The following is a 25,556-nucleotide window of genomic DNA, read 5'->3' as shown; positions in this document are numbered from 1 at the left end:
TGTTTGCTAGTGGCTGTCTGTTCCTTCTTAAACTTAGTCTCGAACTTTTATAAAGATATTATCAGAGTTTGAACGAAATTTTATATCTATGATAAAGGGTTGCATCGTGTCAAAGAAATATCTTTCAAAGTACGCGCTTAGAAGAAGGTGCTGCCTTTGTAATTACATCTGCAAATGGTTAGACCTTCAGGTGGCTCGGATGATCACTTTAAATGGCGCTCCCGTCTCTCCACACTTCATCATTACTAACCAATATCGGAGGGGTGTAAAAGAACCACTGAAGACGTAATGAAACCCTGGCAGTGACCTACATTTCATACTAACCATCTCTTATGCTTGTAAATTGCATAAAAGCAATCCGTCATTCACAACTCAATGTAGAGCGCCTTTGACTATATCCATATAGAAAGGGCGCTATATAAATTATTTAATCTTTTATCTTCTGGCGTCATTTATTAAATTCGTCAATCTCGAAGATTTCCTCATATTTACCGTTGCATAAAGTTGAGCTGTATTAAATCGACCTCTATTAAGTGGCCAACCCCTATTAAGTGGCCAACTTCTATAAAGTGGTCAATCTCTATAAAGTGGTCAACCTCTATTAAGTGGTCAACCTCTATTAAGTGGCCAACCTCTATTAAGCGGCCAGCCTCTATTAAGTGGCCATCCTCTATTAAGTGACCAGCTTCTATTAAGTGGCCAACCTCTATTAAGTGGTCAACCTATATTAAGTGACCAACCTCTATAAAGTGGCCAACCTCTATTAAGTGGTCAACCTCTATTAAGTGACCAGCTTCTATTAAGTGGCCAACCTCTATTAAGTGGCCAACCTCTATTACGTGACCAACCTCTATTAAGTGGCCAACCTCTATTAAGTGGTCAACCTCTATTAAGTGGCCAACCTCTATTAAGTGGTCAACCTCTATTAAGTGACCAACCTCTATTAAGTGACCAACCTCTATTAAGTGACCAACCTCTAATAAGTGGCCAACCTCTATTAAGTGGCCAGCCTCTATTAAGTGGTCAACCTCTATTAAGTGGCCAACCTCTATTAAGTGGTCAACATCTATTAAGTGACCAACCTCTATTAAGTGGTCAACCTCTATTAAGTGGTCAACCTCTATTAAGTGGCCAACCTCTATTAAGTGGTCAACATCTATTAAGTGACCAACCTCTATTAAGTGACCAACCTCTATTAAGTGGCCAACCTCTATTAAGTGGCCAACCTCTATTAAGTGGCCAACCTCTATTAAGCGGACACATCTATTAAGTGGTCAACCTTTATTAAGCAGGCATTTGGCTATTTCCCGCGGTTGACCGTTTAACAGAGATTTGGCTGTATTAAGATTAACGAATCCAGAAATTAATATTTATTTTGCAGAATCGGTAATGACTGTTCCTGTTTCTCTCACTGCTGGCCTAGCAGAATAGCAAGCAAAAGTATTGTAGTCAAGGCAATTGTACCAAAGGGTTTACAAAAGGTAGCTCCACTTGTAATTGTGATGTCCACTCCGCCAGGGCAAAACGGGTTGTAGTTCCCAAACAAAAAGTCATTGAAAATTTTAATTTCACCAGTGTAATTACATTTAGTATCGACAAGCTGCTTTTGGCATTTTTTTGTTTTGGCGAATTCTCTGAAAGAGAAAAGAAGTTGTTTGAGATAACTAAGGTATATTTTCTTAGTCAAATCCAACTCGTGGTCTATCATCAATGCTGCATTCTGATTGGATGAACTACTACTAGGTTATAAGTTATATCATACTTATAACGAAAAGTGCCGGCTTTCAAAACCAAAAAAATATTTGCATCTATATATTTGACCAACTTGTTGGATTTTACTAAAGCAATTAAAAAAAAAATCACTTTATTTAAGTGTCTAGTCGTTCTAGCGCTTTCGCACTAATTGGGGACACTTTTCGCTCACACGCACTACCACTACATTTAATATTCTATGCACACAACGCTCATCTCACATGTCGATTTTTACGGAGGGAGGAAACCAGAGAAAACCCTCGTAGCATAGGGGAAAACAACACATCAAACAAACTCAATTAATATGTATCGACCGCAGGGCTCGAACCAGCGACCCGAGCCGTTGGACTTACAGCGGTGAAAGACGACGCGTTAGCCGCGAACGCCACCCATGCTAGTCCTCTCGCCCTCATGGCCTTTGAATCAAAAGCCTATTCGTGCTCGATGACTAATGGATAAATATTGCTTTCTGCCCGGTGTTCTAAAAATCTAAAAAAAGTTATTTACCTCGGTGGTCCTAAAGTCGGTCTGGATAGGGAAAAACTGTGCCCTCTGTCTTTAAAACAAAACTTGGCGTAACGGCCTCGGTTCGTATATTCAAGGTCCTGGGCATAGTTTTTACTTTTCGGATCTTCTGGCCGACAAATAACTTCGGATTTAGACAGTCAACAATAACAACAACGACGACGACGACAACAACAACAACAACAAAATAATGTATATGAGGACTTTTACTCGACTAACCTACAGATCCTTGGGTCAACAGTGTCGTTTTTCCACATTGCCTGCATCTTAGAATTGCACTTTTTTAATTCTTCCACGTACTTGTCCTTTGAAATGGAACAAGGATGTATCTGGTAGATTGGCTTTTCAAGGAGCCGAGCCGTTTCACGCAATTCTTTCACATTCTTCTCATTTAAAAAGGAACTGTAGGGGTATTCAATATGTTCTAAATATTGGAAACGCTTTGCTGCTCTCCAAAGGTTCACCTTACATTTCAATTCTCGTTCAATCAAAGAACTGAAAAAGGAAATAAAAATTTCCATGAACTTATCGAAAGATTTGAAGAAAAAAAGAACAGGTATCATCTACATATCCATCCATGCATCCATGCATCCATGCATCCATCCACGTCCGTTTGGTCGCTTGCCCGTTCGTTTGCTCTTTTGTTCGTTGGTTGGTCGGTCAGTCGGCCGGTTGTTGGTTGGTTTGGTGGGTTGGTGGGTTGGTGGGTTGGTGGGTTGGTGGGTTGGTGGGTTGGTGGGTTGGGTTGGTTGGTGGGTTGGTGGGTTGGTTAGTGGGTTGGTTTGTTCGTTGTCTGTGTGGTTGTTTGGTTTGTTGGTTGGTTCGTAGATTAACAGGTGAAATGTAAAGGGGGGATTTATAGTTAGGATACTAAGAAATTGCAAGCCGTCCTCAGTGTGTCACCGTTAACTAACCTACTTACATGACTGGTTTCTTCTTCTGCATACCAATAATAAGGGGAGTGTGACAAGTGGTATATATCTTCCACATTTGTCTTGCATTGCAGTTTCCAAATGGGCTATTATTTCTATCATCTACATTACCTGACAAAATGAAAAACGATTATCAAAATAGATGAAACATGCGTTAACCGATTAGTATTTTTATCAGGCTAATTTATTAGGCTATTTCCGTATGACGTCACATGAAGACCATCTTTTTATTTTAACGCTAAGAATCATGTTTGTGGAAGGGAGACTAACCTCTTCTGCATGCGAAAACGTTTTATCGTTTCACGTGAAATTAAGCGAGTCTAGTCAGTCACTCGTCAGTGCACAACAATAGTTATTCATATTTTTCGCCATAATTCGATTCGGTGTCATTTACAGGGCAATGAAATAACAAAAGACACGACGGCCAAGTTGGATGATATAACAAAAGAATTCATTGACAATTCTTTTGTTCAATTCATCCAAGATGGCGGCTATGACATCATCTGCATACGAAGAACAGTTAAAAAATACTCTAAGAATTTTCTGCATTATGTGATAAAGAAACATAAAATTGAGAAGTTTCTCAAGAAATTGCTTGCAAGTAAATAAAATCTCACGAATCTGTAAACCATAGTAGCGGATCCAGGACTTTGAAAAGGAAGGGGCAAATGGCTCCCCACTACTACACCTAGATCTTTTATTATTTGGGCTTTTAAAAAATATATTAAATTATAGAATATTTTTGAGCTTTTTTTTTTTTTTTTTTTTTTTTTTTGAGCGGTATGCATAACCGGTGAAATAGAACTCTTTATTTTTATTTTATTATTTATTTCATTATTTTACAGACTTATTACGCAAAAACATGCATGTATACATGGCGGACCAACAATACGACACGAAATCCGCTACTTCTAGGCTATCCACCAAGCCCAACCCCAAAAACCTATAAGAAAGAACTTATAATATATTGATGAAATAATAACGATTCGTGAAAGCAAAAAGAGAAGTATGAAAAAATACAAATATATTCCGATTAACATTGGCACACAGTATAAGAGTGTTAGTCTTACGGCATTTCGGGCAGATACGTTTAGATGTTCTAATGTTATCCTGATCGAACAAACTGAGTATTTAATCTTGAATAGAAGAGGGTCCAGAGTTTGCTTTATAAAATGAAATGGGCGTTAATGTTTTCGCATTTCAGAACAGGTGTCATTCTCTTGAGAATAAGACTATTTGTTTGGGTTGTATCCATATTCATGTGTCTTATCATGCACTAACCGTTTCACAAAGGAATGATATTCTAGGGAATGACACGTGGTCTGAAACGGGAAAACATTACGCCCAAGGTAAAGAGGTCTAGTGGCTTCGATAACATATTAATTTGAAAACTCCTGACGATAATCACAACGATGATAGTTAAATAAGTGTTCAAACCTGTCAGGTTCCAATCCGATATGTTGACTATATGGACAATCGTGTAGTTTTCCAATGTATTAGCCAACAAAAGCATATCTAAAAATAAAATAAACGTGGGTCATTCAGTAATTCTACGGACATAATAACCTTGTTACCGGAAAAAGTCGTGTTTAACGACGCATGTTCAGTTTCCTAGAACCATATATAAGGGGTTGAGGGAGGGGGGTGGGGATGTGCAGGAGGTGGCGTGGCGAGGGGGTGGAATGGCGTGGTGGAGGTCGTGGAGGAAGAGGGGAGGGGGGGGGGGGGGGGAGGGGAAGAGGTGTGGGGAAACCAGTCAATCACACTTAAAACGGTAAGCCTGCGTTTAACCGCGATGGACAGCTTGATAACTAGCTGTACAGTGTGCATATTATTCTTCATATTAAAAATGTATGATTTCATATCGTTGTTGTCGGTCAAATAATTGAAACAATGGTCATCATAAATATTTAGGTAGCTAGTGTAGCCTCAGAAAATATAGACAGAAAAAATGCACATTGAGAAAATGCTGCTTTTTTTGTGGTTCAAATTTCTCAAATTTATATTTTGTTCCTGACGAATTCTCTACCCTATGAATCACGAAACCCTCGAGCATCGACGTTATACTTTAAATCTGCGGCCCGACAAAAACACAAATTGGTTTAAATCATATCCATTGACTTTTCTGAATCATTGGAGATTCCATGTCAGCTTTGGTTAATAAATTTACACTGGTCCAGAATATTTGTAAGCGAATATCAGTAAAACTATTACAGTACGATTCCGCATCATCTTGCAATCCAATTCGTCTTGTCGTCGTTGGCTTAGTCAAAAAGACGACGGGAATTGATTCCCTTACCAAATGGTTTGAACAGCGAAACTACTTCTAAGATTTCAGAGCATAATAAGCATTACCCTGCGAGCAGAGGTTACTTTCCTTCCTTCCGTAGGGCGGCAGAAGGCCAGAGCGGAGGGCAGAAAAAAGGCCATTACACAAAGGTTAATAAAAATTCGCATTACATAAAAATGTTGGAGCAAATCTTAAAATGACTTTATTCAACAGCCATGGTTTAATTGCATGCTTCCAGGGCGATACTATGCGTTTGGTGATGGCTTTACAGTGGCCCTTGCTTTACAGCGATTGAAACATCACACTTGATTCATTTTTAAAAAGTTAATATGTATTGTTTATATATCTTACCTAGAAGAACGAATACCGCAAGCACAACCTTCATTTTGCCTTGGAACAATTCAAATAGGACCTTTAATACGAAATAACAGGGAGTTGGCTTACCTAAGGAAGTAATGAGCACTGATACACAGATGTTTATGTTATAATGATTTTAATGATCACAAACCACCGCAGGTGAACTTAACAAACACAGGCAACCCATACCTTCCGTGTCTGTACTCCACATTGTGATGAAACCGCAACGACCAGACAATCAAAATCGTCTAAGAAAGTTAACCTCTGCCAAGGATGCTTCCATTAGAAACGTGGGTGTTAAGTGCTTTGATAGCAATTTTACTAAGAGTACACATGTGACGAACACGTGTAAAGCGGGATTTTATTATTTATGTAACATAAGTCAAACGACGAGGTTCCCCACTATAAGAATTTACAGAGAGTCTTATTCATGCATTTGTAACCAGTCGCCTGGACTATTGCAATTCATTACTTTACGGATTACCCGACTGCCTTCTTCAAAAATTAAATTTTTAAAATAATTTAATATGGGGGATTAAATACTTTGGGTTTTATTTGAAGGAAAAAAAGAAAAAGAAAAAAAAAAAAAAAAAAAAAAAAAAAAAAAAAAAAAGAAAAGGTTTTTCGCATTTTTACCGCGAGATTAAAAACTGTTTTAGGATGAATGTCTGGTCGAGTTGGTCATTTCGCAGGAATCCGTATTTCAGTTACAACTTACAAAAACTTGTTGATAATGAATTCCCCTCCCAAAAACTTGCAAAACAAAAAGAAATAGTGAAATGGGGGATTAAATGCGTTGGGTTTATTGTTTTTCAAAGGTTTTCCACTTTAGAACTTAGATTTTGTATTCAAAGAATCACATCTAAAAAGCAATAGTTCCCTTCACAGTTCCCTGCGCCATCTTAAAAAGTAGCTCGCCTTTGCATCGAAGTGAGACGAACGTCGCGTTTGCAACGATAGACACATGTGAATAATTGTTCAAGATGTTAAAAACGGGTTTCTATCATTGCAAACTCATCGTTCATCATCGTTCGATGCAAAGGCACGGCTACCTTTGAAGACAGCGCAGGGAACTGTGGGACTATTCAATTTGCTGGAAGTTTGAACAATATGCAGAACACCAAGTAAAGACTTCAAGTTATTTAAAAACATAACCCCGTCACCCTGTGATTTATATATTTTCTACGTTTGCCGCCTGGGCAACCATAATTCAAGATGTAGATGACGACTAGTTTTGGAACTAGTTTGGACTGCGTCGGTGTTTTTTAGTTGAATCAAATGGGTCGTAGTAGATAATTTTATCACCGTAGGTACGAAAGATAGTAGACTGATGTTTCGGACGTTAGTCCTTCGTCGGAGTCAGTCAGAGTCAATTGACTCCGACGAAGGACTAACGGATGAAACGTCAGTCTACTATCTTTCGTACCTACGGTGATAAAATTATCTGCTACGAGACATAATTCAAGATGGCCGCCGTATCAGTAAAAAGGTCATTAGTATCACAGATTATCTCTAAAAATAACTAATAGAATAACACAAGACAGTTAACAGCTAACCTAGGTAAATGGTCTAATTTTATAGGAATGATAAGATTATAAGACTAAAAATCGATATTCATGCTGCAGGACCTCTGATGACTAGTCCTTTTTCTCTCACTGCTGGCCTAACAGAATAGCAAGCAAAAGTATTGTAGTCAAGGCAATTGTACCAAAGGGTTTACAAAAGGTAGTTCCACTTGTGATGTCCACTCCGCCAGGGCAAAACGGGTTGTAGCTCCCAAACAAAAGGTCATTGGAAATTTTAGTTTCACCAGTGTAATTACATTTTGTATCGAATAGCTGCTTTTGGCATTGTTTTGTGTTGTAGTATTCTCTGGTAAGAAAAAAAAAAAGTTGTCTTTTTAGATAAATTGTGTAAAAAGAGACGGGAAAATATTGAAAAGAAATGACTGAAAAATCAGATTTCAGATTATGGGAAAGATAAATCGGCCCATTCACCACCTATTCCATCTTCTCCAACTCAATAAACCCAGGGTTTTGAGAGATATATATTTATTCTCCCGGCCATAAAAACCGAGCGTTTTAAGAAAGTTTTTTTTTTTAAAAAAAAGATACCTTTTTAGATAGATAAGTATTGTATAATTTTCATTTTTTAACTGTATAATTAATTATAATTTAGCATACTTTTTACACGTATAATTCAGTTTAATTATACAGCTTCTCATCAATCCCATATAGGTAACTGTCCAATTATTAGGTCTTGTTGATATGGGATTAATTAGGCGGCTATATAATTAATAGGTAATGGGATTTCATGCTCCCCAATCAAGAAATAATTAGACTCGAAAAATTCCTCTGACTGCCAAATTAGACTCGGCCTACGAGTCAGTCCTCGGAATTTTCCTCGTCCAATTATTTCTTAATTGGGCAGCATGGAGTCCTATTACATATACTAATTAGTCAATGTTGTACTTTAAGGTAAAAGGACGTTTGTATTATTAATGAATAAAAAGCTATTATATTATTATTTCTTTACTCGACTAACCTACAGATCCTTGGGTCAGCAGTGTCGTTTTTCCACATTGCCTGCATCTTAGAATTGCACTTTTTTAATTCTTCCACGTACTTGTCCTTTGAAATGGAACAGGGAAACAAAATCCAAGTTCCACCGCCCTTCACTTTATCAATCTGGTAAACTGGACGACTTTGAATCATCCCAGCCCTTTCCCTCACATCTTCCAAAGTTGCATTTAAAAATTCACCAAAGGAGCCTTGAATGTCGTGTAATTCAAAACACTTTGATTTATTGTAGAGGTTAAACTTACATTTCACCATTTGTTCAACCAAAGGCCTGAAAAGAACATCGGAACATCCAAGAAATCATCAAGAGATGTCAAGAATAAAACTATGAGTAATTCATTGAAAAAGGTGGGGGCGTTGGAGGTGAGGGATGGATGGATGGATAGATGGATGGATGGATGGACGGACGGATGGACGGACGAATGGATGAGTGAATGGATGGGTGAATGGATGGGTGGATGGATGGATGGGTGGGTGAGTGGATGGATGGGTGGATGGAGGGACGGAAGGATGGACAGACGGACGAATGGATGGATGGATGGATGGGTGGATGGATGGATGGAGGATGGATGGATGGATGGATGGATGGATGGATGGATGGATGGATGGATGGATGGATGGATGGATGGATGGATGGAAGGAAGGAAGGAAGGAAGGATGGATGGATGGATGGATGTAAGGAAGGAAGGAAGGAAGGAAGGAAGGAAGGAAGGAAGGAAGGATGGATGGATGGATGGATGGATGGATGGATGGATGGATGGATGGATGGATGGATGGATGGATGGATGGATGGATGGATGGATGGATGGATGGATGGAGGAAACTAAGAAAACCAGCCGTCCTGTGTCACCGTTAACTAACATACGTACATGGCTTCTTTCTTCTTCTGCATACCAACAATAAGGGGAGTGTGACAAGTGGTATGTATTTTCCATATTTGTCTTGCGGTGCAGTTTCCAAATGGGCTCTCTAGAATTTCAACTGATAAGTAAAAATAAAGATACTTTTAATATTAAACATCATCATCTTTATAATTTCATTCTCGTGTGTTTGTGTGTGTGCATGACCAGTGAAATTGGTGTCTGATAACATATTGATTTGGAGACCCCCGACGACAGTTACTACGGTGTTAGTAAAATTAGTGTTCAAACCTTCTGATGTAGGCTCGACAATTGTAGAGTTCTGCGCTGTACAGGCCAATAAAATCACATCTAAAAATAACAGTAGGTAAGGGTTATTCAGTAAATCCAAGGACATGAAAACCTGGGTATTGGAAAAGGTGTGGTTGGCGACCTTTTCCTTAGTTTATCCCTATAAATATGCGGAATGGATTGGGTGGGGCGGGTGGGGAGGAAACAGCCGTCGGCGTGGTGGTGGTCGTGGGGGAGGAGAGGGGTGGGGAGCTCAGCCAATCAAAGTTAAACTAGTAAGCATGTGATGATAAAAAGGTAAGTTATAAACCGTGAAAAGATGCAAAATTTTACTGACGTTTCGTCCGAAACGTCAATAAGATTTTTCATCTTTTCACGGTGTATAATTTACCTTTTTATCATTACTGTTTCATTAGAAACACCGACGCAGCTCACACTAGATTTTAGCTAGTTATCTCTCCTTGGTAAGCATGTGTTTAACCGCGATGCAAACCACTTTATATTAATTTTGGGCACGTTTTATTCCTATACTGAAATTTATAATTACATACTGTTGTTGTCAGGCAGATAATTAAAACAATGGTGGTTATATAAATATGCAGTAACCAAATTCGCGATCCGAAGCCCTCGACCGAGAGGTAGAGGAAAATTATAGTAAGTTAGGTGGAGATTTTCGCACCATATCATCTTACGTGATAAATGTCAACTTTAAATAGATAGGTAGGTAGGTAGATAGGTAGATAGGTAGGTAGGTAGATAGACGATAGATAGATAAATAAACAGATGTCAAGGCCCTTGACTATGGACGTTATACTTTCAATCTCCGGCTTTTGACACAAACACCAACTGGGTTAAATTAATATATCGACTGATTTTTTAAAAATAAATCCTTGTAGATTCCAAGTCTTAATAAAAGAAATATAACCAATACATATATTATACATGCAAGTCGGTTAAATGAACGACATGTCGGCTCTAGTTCTACCCTGGGTGCCAGAGGCCGTGTGGGGCTCCACACGGCCTCTGGCACCCAGGGTAGATCCGTTTACACTGGACCAGAATATTTAACCGGATATTTCTAATTAGACATGATAATTAAAAAAAGACGACTCTACATCACCTGGCAACAAAACTCGTTTCTTGATAGTGTGGTCTTATCGTCGGTCAAGTAAGACTACTAAATTTTACCGACATTTCTTCCGTAACCAAATGTTTTAACAGCTTAACGTCTTCTAAGATTTCAGAGCATAATAAGCATTAACCTCTGGGAACAAAGGTTATTACTATTTCCCTTCTGTAGGACGGCACTGACCGTCAAAAAGCCATAAAGGAGAGCGAAAAAAGACCTTTACACATAGGGTAAAAATGAAAATGCAGATTACAGAAAAAAGCTGTAGAGCTAAAGTTAAAATGGCTCTATTCAACAGCCATGATTTAATTTCGTGCCTCCTGCGGTAGTGCGATGTTTTTTGTTTGGGTTGGCTTTACAGCGCCTGTTGCTTTCAGCGATTAAATCATCAAAAAATATGATTCTTTATATTTTTAAAGTCAATATTTCTTACCTAGAAGAAGGAATACAGTAAGCACAACCTTCATTTTGCCTTGGAAATGTTCGGATATTACGAAATAACAAGGGAGTTGGCTTCAGTAGTAACGAGCACTGATAAGCAGATGTTGACCTCAGTTGAACTTAATAGAACACAGGAAGCCCAAACAACGTTCTCTCTTTATACGCTTAATATTTTATTTCGATTTACAACCAAAACTTTATACAACGGACCTTTTAACCTCGGGCGTAACATTCTACTATTTCAGGCCTTGTGTCATTCCCTAGAATATCATTTCTTCGTTTAATAAATGTGCATGCGAAGACACATGAATATGGATGAATACAACTCAAATAATGAATCTTATTCTTAAGAAAATTACATGTGGTCTAAAATGGACAAACATTAGACCCTGAAAAAAAGGTATATTTTCTTGATTCAATGTTTGAGCCGTTAAGATTGTCTTATCGAATAGAAAAGCTTTAGTCCGTAGCACTAATGCCCTTCCGTGCTTATACTCAACCTAGAGTTGAAACCGCAATAACCAGTCAACCGTTGGGAGAAGTAGAGGCGTAGGCGTAGCTACCAGAGTGTGTTTGTTTTACAGTACAAACATGACATGTGTGTATACAATGATATACAGACCATGAAGGCAATTCTTGGAATTGACAAGATTTTCACACGCAAGTACGACAGGCGTTTAGTATTATGCTGATGTTTAACCAAAAAAAACAACAAAAAAAACAAACAAACAAAAAAAAAAAAAAAAAAAAAGCTACCGAATTGTTCATTGTTTAGACCATTAATGTTAAGGAATTCAATTTTCTTTAGAGCTGCGAATCCCTAACTATAAATCATAATTAAAACAGCAATTAAATTAAGCACGCAGGCCGGCATTTTCATCCCTACAAATTGAGGTCACCAATACATAACTGCAGTGTAACTCATTACTTCGTTTAAGTGAAGTATAAATACCTTTTTCGCACTAAAATGCCTTCAATTCAAATACTGCGTGATAGATTTAAACGCATGTATATTTTTTTGGCTGTGACTTTACTATGTTTTTAACATTTTGGCTGTGTTCAACAGCCATCATTACGCGTTTTCCGAAAGGACCACGAGCTAAACTTTTTCCTTTTTCTTGGATACAGACTCGTACCCAGTCGCTTCTCTTGTGTTATTGATCTCACGCTGTGGTTGATGGGAAGGATTTAGTGAGTTCCCGGTGCATCTGGGGAAGGACGGAAGAGAACTTTTTCTCTCTCCTTCCCAAAAGCCACCGCGCGCCAAAAAGCAAATGACGACTGAGTACGAGCCTGTCTTGGATATAGGAAAAATCTCCTAATCCATCAAATCAATCTTAATGATGTTGCTTATTAATTCCAATTAATCTTTACTCTCTTGTTTAAAAGAGCAATTTTAGGTGAGAAAGGATGGCAAATTAATCTAATTCAGTATAATTATCATTTATCTCATCAAAACAGCATCTTCATGAACTAGTTTAATAATTAAACTATTTTGACCAATATTTCTTTGCACATACATAAAACACTTAACTTCGGTCGAGCGTATCTTTGAGCAGCCTGCGCTGCATCCGGAATTTTCTGTTGTAACGAGTAAACGTTCGGAGGCACGCAGGCTAATCTCTAAGTCGCAAGAACCATTTTCATGTGATATCTAAAAGACACTTATTTTAAAGACATGGCGGCCATTTTATCGTTGAAACAGGCATTTCTCCTTTTTATATTATTTTATATTACTTTTATATTACTTTTATATTATTTCATATTATATTTATATTCTTTTTATATAACGCTTCACGCTTCATTGTTAAAATGGTTGCTATTATTCTGGAGATCTTTTAATAAATTTCAGTATATTGCGTGTATTGTTGCAAGTCTTTATCTTCGTTTTTGAGCGCAACATCACGACATATCTCAAAAACGGAATTAACATTTTTCTCCCAAAAGATGATTTTTGGATCTTTATCCCCTATCGCTTATTTTGCATCCTAACTTCATCTTCACTGTTTAAACAGATTGCATATTTTAACGTTTTTCTTAATTGTTTTATAAGGTTCCAAGTTCTTTTTCAAACTCCTCAGCAATTCAGTTATACATTCTATTCGCGACGCAAACCACTTTATATTAATTTTGGGCACGTTTTATTCCTATACTGAAATTTATAACTACATACTGTTGTTGTCAGGCAGATAATTAAAACAATGGTGGTTAAAGGAGGGCTATTGCGTATTATGTTGTTATGACTTTGATTAAGAGGCAATGTCTGTAAAAATCAAACATAATCCTTGATACTTTCGACTGACAGGCTAAATCATATGTAAGATTCAGCTTGGGTTTTTCAATGAGCGCCTTATGCGAAACTCTCGAATTCAGAGAAATTTGGGTTGTTTGCGTTCGGCATGCGACGAAACCTGTTCGAGGCAGACATAACTATATCCTTAATATATTTTCTTGGTGTTCAGTTCTGAAATTTGTTTTGATATTATTATTTGTGTATTATGACAGCAGGAATGTTCAAGAGAATAGAGATTATATTTACGTCATTCACTACATTTCATTATAATGTTATGCAATATAATTTTAGGAATGATTTGTTTACATGAATAATGCTTTTTGTATATGACTCTGCAAGTCTAGCATGTTTACTTTAGTAACCGAGATTGTTTTGACTTGTAGATCTACTTGTACTTTCCTGTATTACATACCTCTTCAAATTAACCTAAACATTCAAACCACCAATATATGCAAATAAAAGTTATAAAAAACTTTAAATAAAAATATGTATCAAGAGTAAGCCTTCTTAAAAAGTAAGGTTTTAAGATCACGCTTAAAACACAAAATATCTCTGCATGACCTCATATGTGCATTATTCCGTAGTTCAGGCGCAGCATTTGAGAATGCTCTTTTACCATAGGATTTAAGTTTGAAAGAACCTTTGGTTAAAAGATTGGATGATTGCGATCTCAATTTACGAGCTGGCACATACGGTTTTACCAGTTTATTAAGATATGAGGGAGCACAACCATTCATAGCCTTGAAAGTTAATAAAAGTATCTTGTAGTCAATTCGTTGTTCAACAGGCAGCTAGTGTAGTTGTTTGTTGGTTAGTTGCTTGTTGGTTCTCTCCTGTGCTTCGAGGGTTTTCCGGGTTCTCCGGCTTTCCTCCCTCCGCAAAAATGAACTCCTAAATTCCAATTCGATCATGGAATGAGGACCACAGGTTTGTTAGCCACTGGCTATGAAGTGCTACCCTCGTAAAAAAAGGACGTTAAGTGATAGAGAATGGGCGTTATATGATCGTATTTGTGACCGCAGGATACTAAACGTGCTGCTGCATTTTGAACCTGCTGAAGTTTTTGAATTAAGTGTTTTGGCAACCCATACATCAAAGAATTACAGAAGTCTAATCTAGAGGAAATGAATGCATGAACTAGAGTTTCACAGGCTTCAAAAGAAATATATTTACGGATTTTCCAAATGTTTCTAATGTGGAAGAAACATGATTTGCAAATGGAGGTGTTCTGGTCTTCAAGAGACATTTTGTCATCAAAGATGACTCCTATATCACGAACTGATGATGAAGAAAAAATATTATGATCACAGCATTTGTTAGAATCAATATAGGTGGCCTGGGACGATGAGCAGCCGACAGTACAGCAATCTCTGTTTTGTCAGTGTTCAATTTGAGCTTGTTTCTAGTCATCCAATTATCAATTTCGCTTACACAAGGCTCTATTCTGAATTTGGCAGATTCCATTTCGGCAGAAGAGGATGTTTCAAATGTGATGTACAACTGAGTATAATCAGCATACAAGTGAAAATCAACATCATGTTCTCTCAAAATGTCCCCAATAGGTGACATGTACATCAGAAACAAAATGGGACCCAAGATAGAACCTGCGGCACACCACAATGCACAGAGCGACAGGATGATACACCACCCTGAACAGCAACACGAAAGCTCCTATCAGCCAAGTAAGATTCAAACCATTTCAAGGCCATGCCAGTCACACCAAACTTTGAAGATATCCTTTCTAACTAGATCTTCTGATTAACCGTGTCGAACGCTGCCGAAAGATCAAGCAACGCCAAAACAACACAAGTATACAACGAGCAAAACTATAGAAGCCAAAATTCACTGAGTACTAGGTATGAACAATAATCAAGCAATTTATCTTTTAGGTCGGATCTACCGGTGTTTTTTATTCTAAATGTCCTAAATCTGGACATAAATGTAACTTTTTTTAGAACTTTGAAGTTATGTGGGCTTGTTCATAAGTATTATATAGATCGTGCCGACGCGTGTGTCGCTAAGCGCAAAGAAATACAATTTATTGCTCTCAATATTCAATCGACAAACAGACCGATATCTTTCCCACTATTCCCACTATGAGGCCCAACTAACTTTGAAGTGATACCAAACTTCGATTAAAAGACTGTCTAATCACGGGAGATTAAAACACATCTTAATTAAGAAGCACTTTGCGGAACGTCTTCCGTAAACGAATATATCTTCACTATGCCAATGTTGACCTTTACTGAACAATTCTCATGTCTTTGAGTCTTGTAAACAAATGTAAATTTGACTTCCTAACATTCATCCTGACAAATGTATTTACAAAATGCCAAAACTTAGAGCCAGTTGTTGAAACTATTGCCTATATCAATACAGTACCTTGGTCTCATGAAAGTATACTCGCGAAACTTATTGCATACTCGGGGAAAACGAACATTTATTTTTATACAAACTAAATATCTTAAATTCTTGGAAAACAAACTGAAAGGCACGCATGCGCAAACATTTTTCTCTAGTGTTTATCACAAAGGCATTTGGTTTCTTCCTCATTGCTGTACGCAAAGCTTTTTTGTCTCGAATTTGAACGGTAAGTACAGAGTTAAACAAAAGCTAAGATAAATAGTGGGAAAGATATCGCTCTGTTTGAACGTCGAATGTTCTTTCTAGGATCAAAAATATTATAAGAATTTTTTTGTGTGCTACTTTCACTCTCTTTGCATTATATTAAGCGATACAGAGGGGGAAATCTTATAGTTCATTAAAACAATATATTTAATTTTTAGTGGAGCAGTGTATAGGATAAAGGCAATGACAATTTTTCATTTTTTTACACTGTAACACATCTAATCTCTGGGGGAATTAGACATTTTTAGATGACCTTGTAGATAGCTATGCTAAAAAGCGTACATTGCAATGTAGTTAAACACGGTGTTCTGTGGTCCCTATAGAAAAGTTTCAAATTGTGTCGGATTATCGAACTTCAGCATTTGACTGAACGCTTGCAAAAGGCACTAGAACAAATACTGTGTTCGCCCTTGGGATTACACTGACAAACTTTAAGGATGTAGGATTAGTTGTTATCCATAAAGCGAGTTGGTGAAGTAACACCACAGCTTTTTGAATACCAATGAACTAAGATGATAACAAATGACACTTAATGACTCATTTCATTGAGGGTATTGTGACCCGCGTAAGGCGATAGTCGGAGTTATGTTTTGTGCAAACAAACTGTTGTCTTTATCAATTAAATTATTGGCTTCTGATTGGCTACAATCTTTTCTTTTCCGATTTCTGGCTACGAAATTTTTCTACGATTGAGATTATCTGGACCGAGTATAATCGCCATCCAATATATGACAAACCAAGCTGTTTTCGGATTCTTCTTCCAACGTAATGATAAAAACGCCAATCTCATATTTCAAGGTCCAATAAAAAGAGCACAGAGTAAACTAAGAATACTCAAAATATGCTGCTGATTACATGTGATTATGAAGTGATCAAAAATCCAAAATGGCTTCCTCTGCAAACAACATGCGTGGATTCTTCCAGTGACGTCACTTGGCTAATGCAATGGATTCCATTTTTACCCAAAACGATTGGCCCGGAAGCATTATCCGAAAAATGCGAAATCTAGTCACCCCAGTAGCTCTTCACGAGCTAAAAACGATAGAAAAATAATAGAAAAAAACTTCGATTTAAGGACTGTCTAATCACAGGAGATCAAAACACATCTTAATTAAGAAGCACTTTGCGGAACTGCTTCCGTAAACAAATATTGACCTTTACTGAACAATAATTCAAATCTATCTGACATAACGATGAAGCGAATTAAAAACGTCTCACTGGTCTTTGACTCTTTTATTTCTTCATATGCTTATTTCTCATTGGTCGCTTTATTTTCCAACTTAGTATGTATTCACCCCTTTCCATCTTTTCTTTTCTCTTACTCTGACGAAGGACTAACACTCGACGAAAAAATGGATTTGTCATGTAGGCAAACATATAGACAAATATATGGGCAAATATCATATTTGACTAATAGTAAACAATATTTGCCCAATGACTGTATATGATATGTACCTACACATTTATCCCATGGGCACAGATGGCAAAGTCCGTATGGCCCAGTAAAATCCCAAACGGCAAATATATAGCAGATATCATATCATCCATACATTTACCCGGTAGTAAATGTGAATGCTCATTTGATATGTGCACGTATTTGCCCAGCCCGTATATGTGTTTTATGTCTTACGTATACCCTGTGTTTCCCCAGGCCGTATATGTGATTCATGCCTTACATATACCCTGTATTTTCCCAGGCCGTATATGTGATTAATGCCTTACATTTACCCTGTCTTTGCCCAGACCGTATATGTGATTAATGCCTTACATATACCCTGTATTTTCCCAGGCCGTATATGTGATTTATGCCTTACATATACCCTGTCTTTGCCCAGGCCGTATATGTGATTTATGCCTTACATATACCCTGTCTTTGCCCAGGCCGTATATGTGATTTATGCCTTACATATACCCTGTGTTTCCCCAGGCCGTATATGTGATTTATGCCTTACATATACCCTGTATTTTCCCAGGCCGTATATGTGATTTATGCCTTACATATACCCTGTGTTTGCCCAGGCCGTATATGTGATTTATGCCTTACATATACCCTGTATTTTCCAAGGTCGTATATGTGATTTATGCCTTACATATAACCTGTGTTTGCCCAGGCCGTATATGTGATTAATGCCTTACGTATACCCTGTCTTTGCCCAGGTCGTATATGTGATTAATGCCTTACATATACCATGCGATATGCTCTGACCGTATATGTGATTAATGCCCCCTTAATGCCTTAGATGTACCAGCGCGTCTTAGCCATATTTGCTCAGTTGAATTATGCTCATCATATTTGCTAAATTTAACTATATTATCAGTCTTCAGCTATTGTCACTTATGGCAGGCCAAAAAAAATAGAAACGATATATGTCGTGACAACCACCTCATACTTTAAACATAGCTAACCTATACTAAGAAGCAGGAAAAAAGACATAAATCATACTGAAACATTTTTATTGTGAATTTCCTTTTCTTGACGACTGATTAACTATGAACAATTTGTTAACTACAACTAATTGAAAATGCTAGTTCTGTAAATTAATTATAGGTGTTTGTTTCATCTTGTGACAGAATTTGTGAAAGGAGATCATAATATATTTAGTTGTCAATCGATCTGTGGCTTATGTACGATTCTTTTTAGATATTCTGTAGTAGTACACTTCATTTATAACTGCAAAAACTTAATTAAGGACACCGAACGTGGTTGGGTTTCTACGAGTTTTATGAATTAAATCTTGTGTCACTGTTCCTCCGTTCCTTTGGCCTGATTTCTAGGGTTTTCCTTCTTCTTTCGATTATTTGAACATTATACTTGTTTACTTTAAGAAATCCAAAGGTCAATAGGCTTAGATAGCCGCTGCTATACCGTTTGACCTTTGGATTTCTTCAAGTAAACGAGTATAACGTTCAAGTAATCGAAAGAAGAACGAAAACCCTAGAAATCAGGCCAAAGGAACGGAGGAACAGTGACACAAGATTTAATTCATAAAACTCGTAGAAACCCCAACCACGTTCGGTGTCCCAGTGCCCTTGATTTGATAAAAACCTTTAGGCTCTCAATGCCCATTCGGGACCTCCAGATGGCCTTGGGCGTCTTGACGGCTCCCCGATTTTCCGCTTCAAAAGCATGGTGAGACTGCGCTCTGACAGCCTCCTTTTTGCCTTTCGGTCCATGCTTTCCATGAACTGATTAGCTAGGGGGCTTCTCCATGGCAGAGGGTGTTTTATTAAAACTTTACTCTGCTTAGTAGGGCCCCCTTCGTTATCAGAGCCACTGTCCGCTGTATCGTCATCAGCCTGGTCATCCGCCTCTGACATCGACTCCTCTGATGACATATACTCCAGTTTCATAATTGCCTTGACTTTCTCTTTGTCCCCTGGTGATAGCGAGGTTGACAAGTCCGCTGCCTTGGATCTGGATTTTAGGAGCTAAAAGAAAAAAGAAAAAAAAAAAAACACCGTCAGTCAAAGTTTCTTATTAAACAAAGTCATAATCGTTGCAAATTCAGTTTACTCACATTTTGTTTTCTTTGTGTTTTCCGCTGCATCTTTTGATGCCTTCCAAGGGCCCCTGAACGCTCTCTTTTGTTTCTCTTTCTTCTCGTCAGAAAGTGACTTTTAAGGGCAGCTGAAATTATATCAAGTACCCATATATTAAAACTTGAGACAAAATTTGTTAGAAATTTTGGCATTTGGCCGACAATTACTCCTTTAGCATCCATTTGTTTTTGCTTTGTTTTGTTTCGTTTTTTTTTTTTTTTTTTTTTTTTTTTCCATGTTATTTTATTTCAAACATAATATAATTCATTAAAATCATAAGATGTACCTTAAGTTATTCTTAGACATAGTAATAATGTTTTCATTATTTTTATGGCTGTGATTGTATAATATTGGGGAAAAAATCGAAATCAAATCAATTCCTTTACAAAAAAGGAAATTATCATTATCATTCAGTGTCTTGTTATTGGAAATCAATAGTAAAGTTTGGTAGCATTAACCACTACCATGGCGGGTTTCCCGCCAATTTTAGCATTGCATAAATTATACCGCTGCATAATTATACCAACTACTCTTCGCGCCAAGAATTCCCAGTAAAATTATCAATAAAAATAGCTTGCTTTTTTAAATATTGCCACTTTACTTACTGCAACAGCCTTTGAGACAGTAATCTTGGTCTTGCTGTTGTCTTTGTCCTGCTGGCTTTCTTTTAAGGCCGCTAGTATTTGGCGGTTTTGTTCTTGCAGTTCTTTAAACTGTTTTACAATCGTTTCGAAATTTGAAGAAATTTCTTCTTTTTCGCTGTCGGGGTCAACGTTCTCATTCTCGCTTGTTGCTTGCAATAGGCGATTTCTGTGTTCTCTTAGCACATCCTCGTTACCACCAGGGACAGAGGGAATAAGTATATTAAGCCTTTGAGAATTGGCGCCATTTTCAGTATGTCTACTCGTACTGCTTGTACTGGTAGTTGCAGTAACAGAATGGATTGGCATTGGGCGTCCTGGTAAAGGTGTAGATGTTCTTCCCATTTTTTGATCGCGACGAATGAACGCAATTTATAAGCAAAGATATAGAATGTGCGGGAAACTAGATGACCGACAGAGTTTGTTACCTGTTTGTGACCAAAAGGCGAATGAACGAATAAGCACATCCACCGAACAGATCTACCCCCTATCTATCACGGCGTATCACGTGACTTGTGATGACATGTACGTTCATATAATGAAGTCTAATAATAAAAAAAGGAATAACTGTCTTATAAAAATGCTGAAGTTGTATCCAGGATTCATGTTAAGTAATATATCTATTATCTTAAAGCTATTTGCTCCATTTTATAAAGTTATGAAATTTTTCCTAAAGCCTAGATTCACGAAATATCATTGCAATAAACTTGATTAGCTTCTAGCTCTAAAACCATCGTACCATTATCTGCCGCCAACAGTGACAGCTCTAAGGAAAAGGGCGCGGTAATAAAGATCCGGCGTGCTTTTGTCCAGTGGCATGTGGTTGATGGACGTGGAACTTTATTACGCTGGAATATGGCTGTTAGCCATTCAAAATGCTTGGATTTTGAGTAATTGTCCCAATGATACACACCGTCTTTTTAATTATATAGTTCTGGAAAACAAAATGTCTTCTGCGATGTCAAAGCGTTATCATTGCTTTCATTGTAACGAAGATTTACATTACAGAGTATTTTGCCGTCACAAAGAAGAATTTTATGATCCTTTAACAAATCAATGGCAATTACAGCGGAATGACGACGAAGACTCAAATGATAGTATTTTCACTCACGAGATTGACGGCCAGAACGACACTTCTTCTAATGACTACAGCGAGATAAACGTTTTGGACCAAACTGATCAAGACTCCTCTGATGTGCCAAATACAAACCAACCATCAAGTGACGAATTCTTACCAGCTACTTCACAAAAAGGTATTGATGTTATACGTTTATTTGATGATTAGATTATATAATCTTTAAATGTTAAAGTCAAACTGCATAGATAAAAGACTGAATCTTTAACAAGCGGCTGATTTGCACATGATCTAGCTCCCCTATTGGATTTACTACCAAGCATTAGTGTTATTGAAGCGAGATTAAGTTAGAGGTACAAATGATTCTTTTCTATTTCTATCTTAGCCTCGTTTTCACCGTTACTTTTAAGAAGGGTGCATCATTAAGTAATCGGCTTATGGTAGCCATTAAAACCTCAGTGTTCATTCAGAAAGGTTCATTCAAAGAGTTTATAAAATCATAGCTAGAGATAACTCATTTAAAACGCTAAAAAGAATTTACTATGTTCAAATGGATATTGCTGTACATTTTTGTCTCCAAATCAATTCATGACTGTGGTCATCCTGAGATAGCATGGTATCCGGCAAAACATGTTTGTCAAGTTAGAGAAATACAATTATAAGTAATTTATTTAATATGTCTCTTGGGTTTTTTATTTTCGATTTATCATTTTTCTTTCACGAATTATAAATTGTTGTTTTGCTGACTTAGAAATTTATATTTTATTTTCAATGGAAATCATTTATTTTCAGAGCAAAATTTGGGTCGAAATTATACATTTAGGGACCGGTCATTATTTAAGTTGGAGGTGGGGGGGTGGGGGGGGGGGTGGGGTGGAGGAGAAATTGTCAGTGACGCAAAAAAATTTCAAGGCCCCCCCTTTGAAGGCATCCAAGTTTATCGAAAACCCCCCATGGATTGTAGTAAAAAATTTAAAAGTTTTCCCTAAAAGTCATTTTTAAATTTCAAGACTTTCACTAGCAAAAATTTCAGGCCCCCCCCCCCCCCCCCCCCCCCCCCAATTTTTTCTCCCCCCCCCCCCCCCAACTTAAATAATGACCGGTCCCTTAGCCCATGAGGTTTTTTTTTTACTGACATTTTTTTTTCTAGTATTATAATGGTTTCAGACTTTATCTTATACTATGTTGCAGTTATACAATGCCGAATGAATAAAATACATCGTATTTGCTTATGTTTAAAGGAGACGGAATAAATGACTTTGAGGAAAAAGATCAAGTGTTTTGGGATGACAAGTTGGACAGTGAATCTGACCATGAAGAGATAAGAGGAAATGAAAGAAGGAGATTGGTTGAAACTTGGGATATTGATATCGAAGACGTAGAAAGAGATTTTGAACAATCTAGTGCAGAAATAAGCGTTGCCGTCGAAGCAAGTTCCCGAGTGACCCTTATTAACTGGATTGCCTTGTTTGTGTGCTTTTGGTCTGCATACTTTTCTGTACCAGACCGAGGCATTGATATTCTCCTCGCCTTTTTTAAAGCGATTTTTCAGGTTTTGTGTGAGCTTTCGCCAATCATTTTCCCAACCGCAGTATTGGTTTTCCCGAGCTCCTTCAAACTCTTGAAAAATTATCTTTCTTTTAAAGATAAGCATTCAAAGTATGTTGTTTGTCCGAAATGCGACACCCTATACCGTTTTCAAGACTGCATAACAACAAGATTCGGGCGTGTCATTGCTAAACCATGTTCTCACATTGCTTTTCCGAATCACCGTCAATTGTTTCGCCGCACACCTTGTGGAGCGGAATTGCTTAAGGAAATTCGTTTGAAAAATGGACAGACGAAATTGTACCCACATAAAGTTTATTGTTATAAAAGCATCAGAGACACTCTAACTCACTTTATTAAGCGACCAGACTTTGTACAAAAATGTGAGATTTGGAGAAATCGGAATGTACCGGACGATATTTTAGTTGATATTTACGATGGCCAAGTGTGGAAAGATTGGCAATATTTTAACGGCACTCCTTTCCTTGCCCAGCCTAATAATTATGCTTTTATGCTGAATGTTGACTGGTTTCAGCCTTTTAAGCACAGTGTCTATAGCGTTGGAGTCATATATATGGTCCTCCTAAATCTTCCGAGAAAAGAAAGGTACAAAGAGGAAAACGTAATAATAGTTGGGGTAATACCTGGTCCACACGAGCCCAAATTGAATATCAATACGTACTTACAACCACTTGTAGCCGAATTGAACTTATTGTGGCACGAAGGCATCCAAGTTCGGCCTCATGGGAGTAGAACAGCAAGATGTTTTCGAGCTGCCCTCCTTTGTATTGCTTGTGACATTCCTGCACTAAGAAAAGTTTGCGGTTTCTTAGGATGTACTGCTCACCGAGGGTGCTCAAAGTGCACAAGATTTTTTCTCGGAGATTTTAGTAGCATGGATTTTTCAGGTTTCGAAGATGACGATACACCAAGGACAAATGAAGAGCACCGAAGAGAGGCTCAGAAAATACTCAATGCAACAACCGCTGATGAACGAAACCAAATTGAAACTTCCACTGGAACAAGATATTCTGAACTCTTACAGTTGCCTTACTTCGATTGTACTCGTTACCATGTTGTTGATCCTATGCACAATTTGTTTTTAGGGACAGCAAAACATTTAATGAAAAATGTATGGCTAAATGCTGAAACGCCAATTATTTCTAAAGAAAATTTGAATAAAATCCAGGAAAAGGTAGATGACGTCAAAGCACCATCATTTATTGGGCGTCTCCCGAAAAAGATATCAACATCGTTTGGAGGATTTACTGCTGATCAGTGGAAAACATGGACTCTCTTGTATTCTGTATTCTGCATTTGGAATATCGTTCCAACAGATGATTTGGAGCTGTGGAGGTTATTCGTATTGTCCTGCTTTCACCTTTGCTCTCCACTTATTACAACTGAAGAGCTACAAGAAGGACATGATTACCTAGTGGAATTTTGTAAATCGTTTGAAAAAAGATATGGAAAGGAACGTGTTACGCCAAACATGCATCTACACCTGCATCTCAAACAATGTATTTTAGATTACGGGCCTGTATATTCATTTTGGCTTTTCAGCTTCGAACGTTTCAATGGGATTTTAGGAGCGTTTCGAACTAACAATAGATCTGTTGAAATACAAATCATGAGAAAATTTCTCCAAAAGCATGAACTAAGAGATATCCCTTTACCAGAGAGATTTCGAGAAACTTTCCAACCAGTATTTCAACTTCTTCAGGAGGCACAACAAGTAGGAACACTTGGCGAAAGCATCCCATCAATACCATCAACACTTAATCTTTCAGTTGGTCAAGTACTACGTTGCTTAGAGTGGAGCAATATGAATGCATACTCATGTTTTTCACCTCGATCCATTGATGTTCTTGATGATGACTATACAGAATATCTCTTTAAAGCTTATGAAACAATTTTACCTCAACACTCGGTCATTGAATGTGTTACCGATACGTTTGAGAGAATTAGTACCATTGGATATTCGGGGACAAAGCTAGGGTCCTCTGACTCTAGACTGGAACGTTCTTCCTTCATTCTTGCAAGTTGTTGGTGTGGCCAATATAGTGGCAGTATTGAGACCGATTCATTTGACTTGCGCCCCGGTGTTGTCGATTTCTTTCTTAAACAAACCATTATAATTGATGGCAAGCAGGAATCATTGTGTATGGCAAAGGTTCGATGGTATCAGCGACATCCAGAAAGACACAGGATTGGCAGACCACATGAAATTTGGTGCAGAAACTTGTTTTGAAATGGAAGGGCCCTCTACATTCATTCCCATACAAAGGATACACAGCCAGTTTGTTGCTGCTTACGATGTTATTGACAAAGAAAGAGTATTAATTGTTTGTCCTTTACAACGTAAATTGTACGGATGATGGAGATGACAGTAAAGTATCATCCAGGAAAAATATTCAAAGCTATCAAAAATAAACTGTTTGAACTGTGCATCAGTAACTAGATAGTCAAAATGAAAATTGAATGAATTCTTTGATGAGTTTAAAATTAGATGAATTAAAATAATTATGAATGAAATTGCATATATTGCCAATAAAAAAGATGAATTCATATGTTTAGACTAAACAAAATTGATGCTTCAAATAATATTACAGATGTTAGCGGTTTGAAATGCAGCTGAGGTTAATGGGTTAATGAGTTTTCTTATTGTCACTGGA

General features: G+C 37.5%; 4 protein-coding genes across 4 annotated transcripts; 1 reads left to right on the top strand and 3 right to left on the bottom strand.

The window, feature by feature from the left end:
- Nucleotides 1-366: 366 nt before the first annotated feature.
- LOC148908785 (uncharacterized) lies at nt 367-5,961 on the bottom strand. Its single transcript, XM_089034761.1, has 5 exons — nt 5,851-5,961; nt 4,647-4,724; nt 3,200-3,320; nt 2,497-2,772; nt 367-1,634 (listed from the first exon to the last, which is right to left on the bottom strand). The coding sequence occupies exons 1-5, from the start codon at nt 5,882-5,884 to the stop codon at nt 1,409-1,411; spliced, it is 735 nt and encodes a 244-aa protein (XP_088890887.1). The 5' UTR covers nt 5,885-5,961; the 3' UTR covers nt 367-1,408.
- A 1,372-nt stretch (nt 5,962-7,333) lies between these two features.
- Nucleotides 7,334-11,229, bottom strand: LOC116301600 (uncharacterized). The gene is made up of 5 exons (XM_031710685.1): nt 11,149-11,229; nt 9,587-9,646; nt 9,305-9,416; nt 8,401-8,706; nt 7,334-7,728 (listed from the first exon to the last, which is right to left on the bottom strand). Exons 1-5 carry the CDS (start codon nt 11,180-11,182, stop codon nt 7,509-7,511), a joined length of 732 nt encoding a protein of 243 aa, XP_031566545.1. The 5' UTR covers nt 11,183-11,229; the 3' UTR covers nt 7,334-7,508.
- A 7,664-nt stretch (nt 11,230-18,893) lies between these two features.
- LOC148908784 (uncharacterized) lies at nt 18,894-20,356 on the bottom strand. The gene is made up of 3 exons (XM_089035490.1): nt 20,223-20,356; nt 19,596-19,705; nt 18,894-19,506 (listed from the first exon to the last, which is right to left on the bottom strand). The coding sequence occupies exons 2-3, from the start codon at nt 19,623-19,625 to the stop codon at nt 19,126-19,128; spliced, it is 411 nt and encodes a 136-aa protein (XP_088891616.1). The 5' UTR covers nt 19,626-19,705; nt 20,223-20,356; the 3' UTR covers nt 18,894-19,125.
- A 719-nt stretch (nt 20,357-21,075) lies between these two features.
- LOC148908783 (uncharacterized) lies at nt 21,076-25,132 on the top strand. The gene is made up of 2 exons (XM_089035968.1): nt 21,076-21,511; nt 22,575-25,132. The coding sequence occupies exons 1-2, from the start codon at nt 21,076-21,078 to the stop codon at nt 25,130-25,132; spliced, it is 2,994 nt and encodes a 997-aa protein (XP_088892094.1).
- The last annotated feature ends 424 nt before the right edge of the window (nt 25,133-25,556 follow it).

Source organism: Actinia tenebrosa, unplaced genomic scaffold, assembly GCF_029948245.1.
Source record: "Actinia tenebrosa isolate PJP-AT-01 unplaced genomic scaffold, QUT_ActTen_1.0 PGA_scaffold3__52_contigs__length_22856419, whole genome shotgun sequence".
NCBI classification, from domain to species: domain Eukaryota; kingdom Metazoa; phylum Cnidaria; class Anthozoa; order Actiniaria; family Actiniidae; genus Actinia; species Actinia tenebrosa.
Note: the sequence above shows the minus strand (reverse complement) of the source record. Positions and strands in the feature narration are given on the sequence as shown.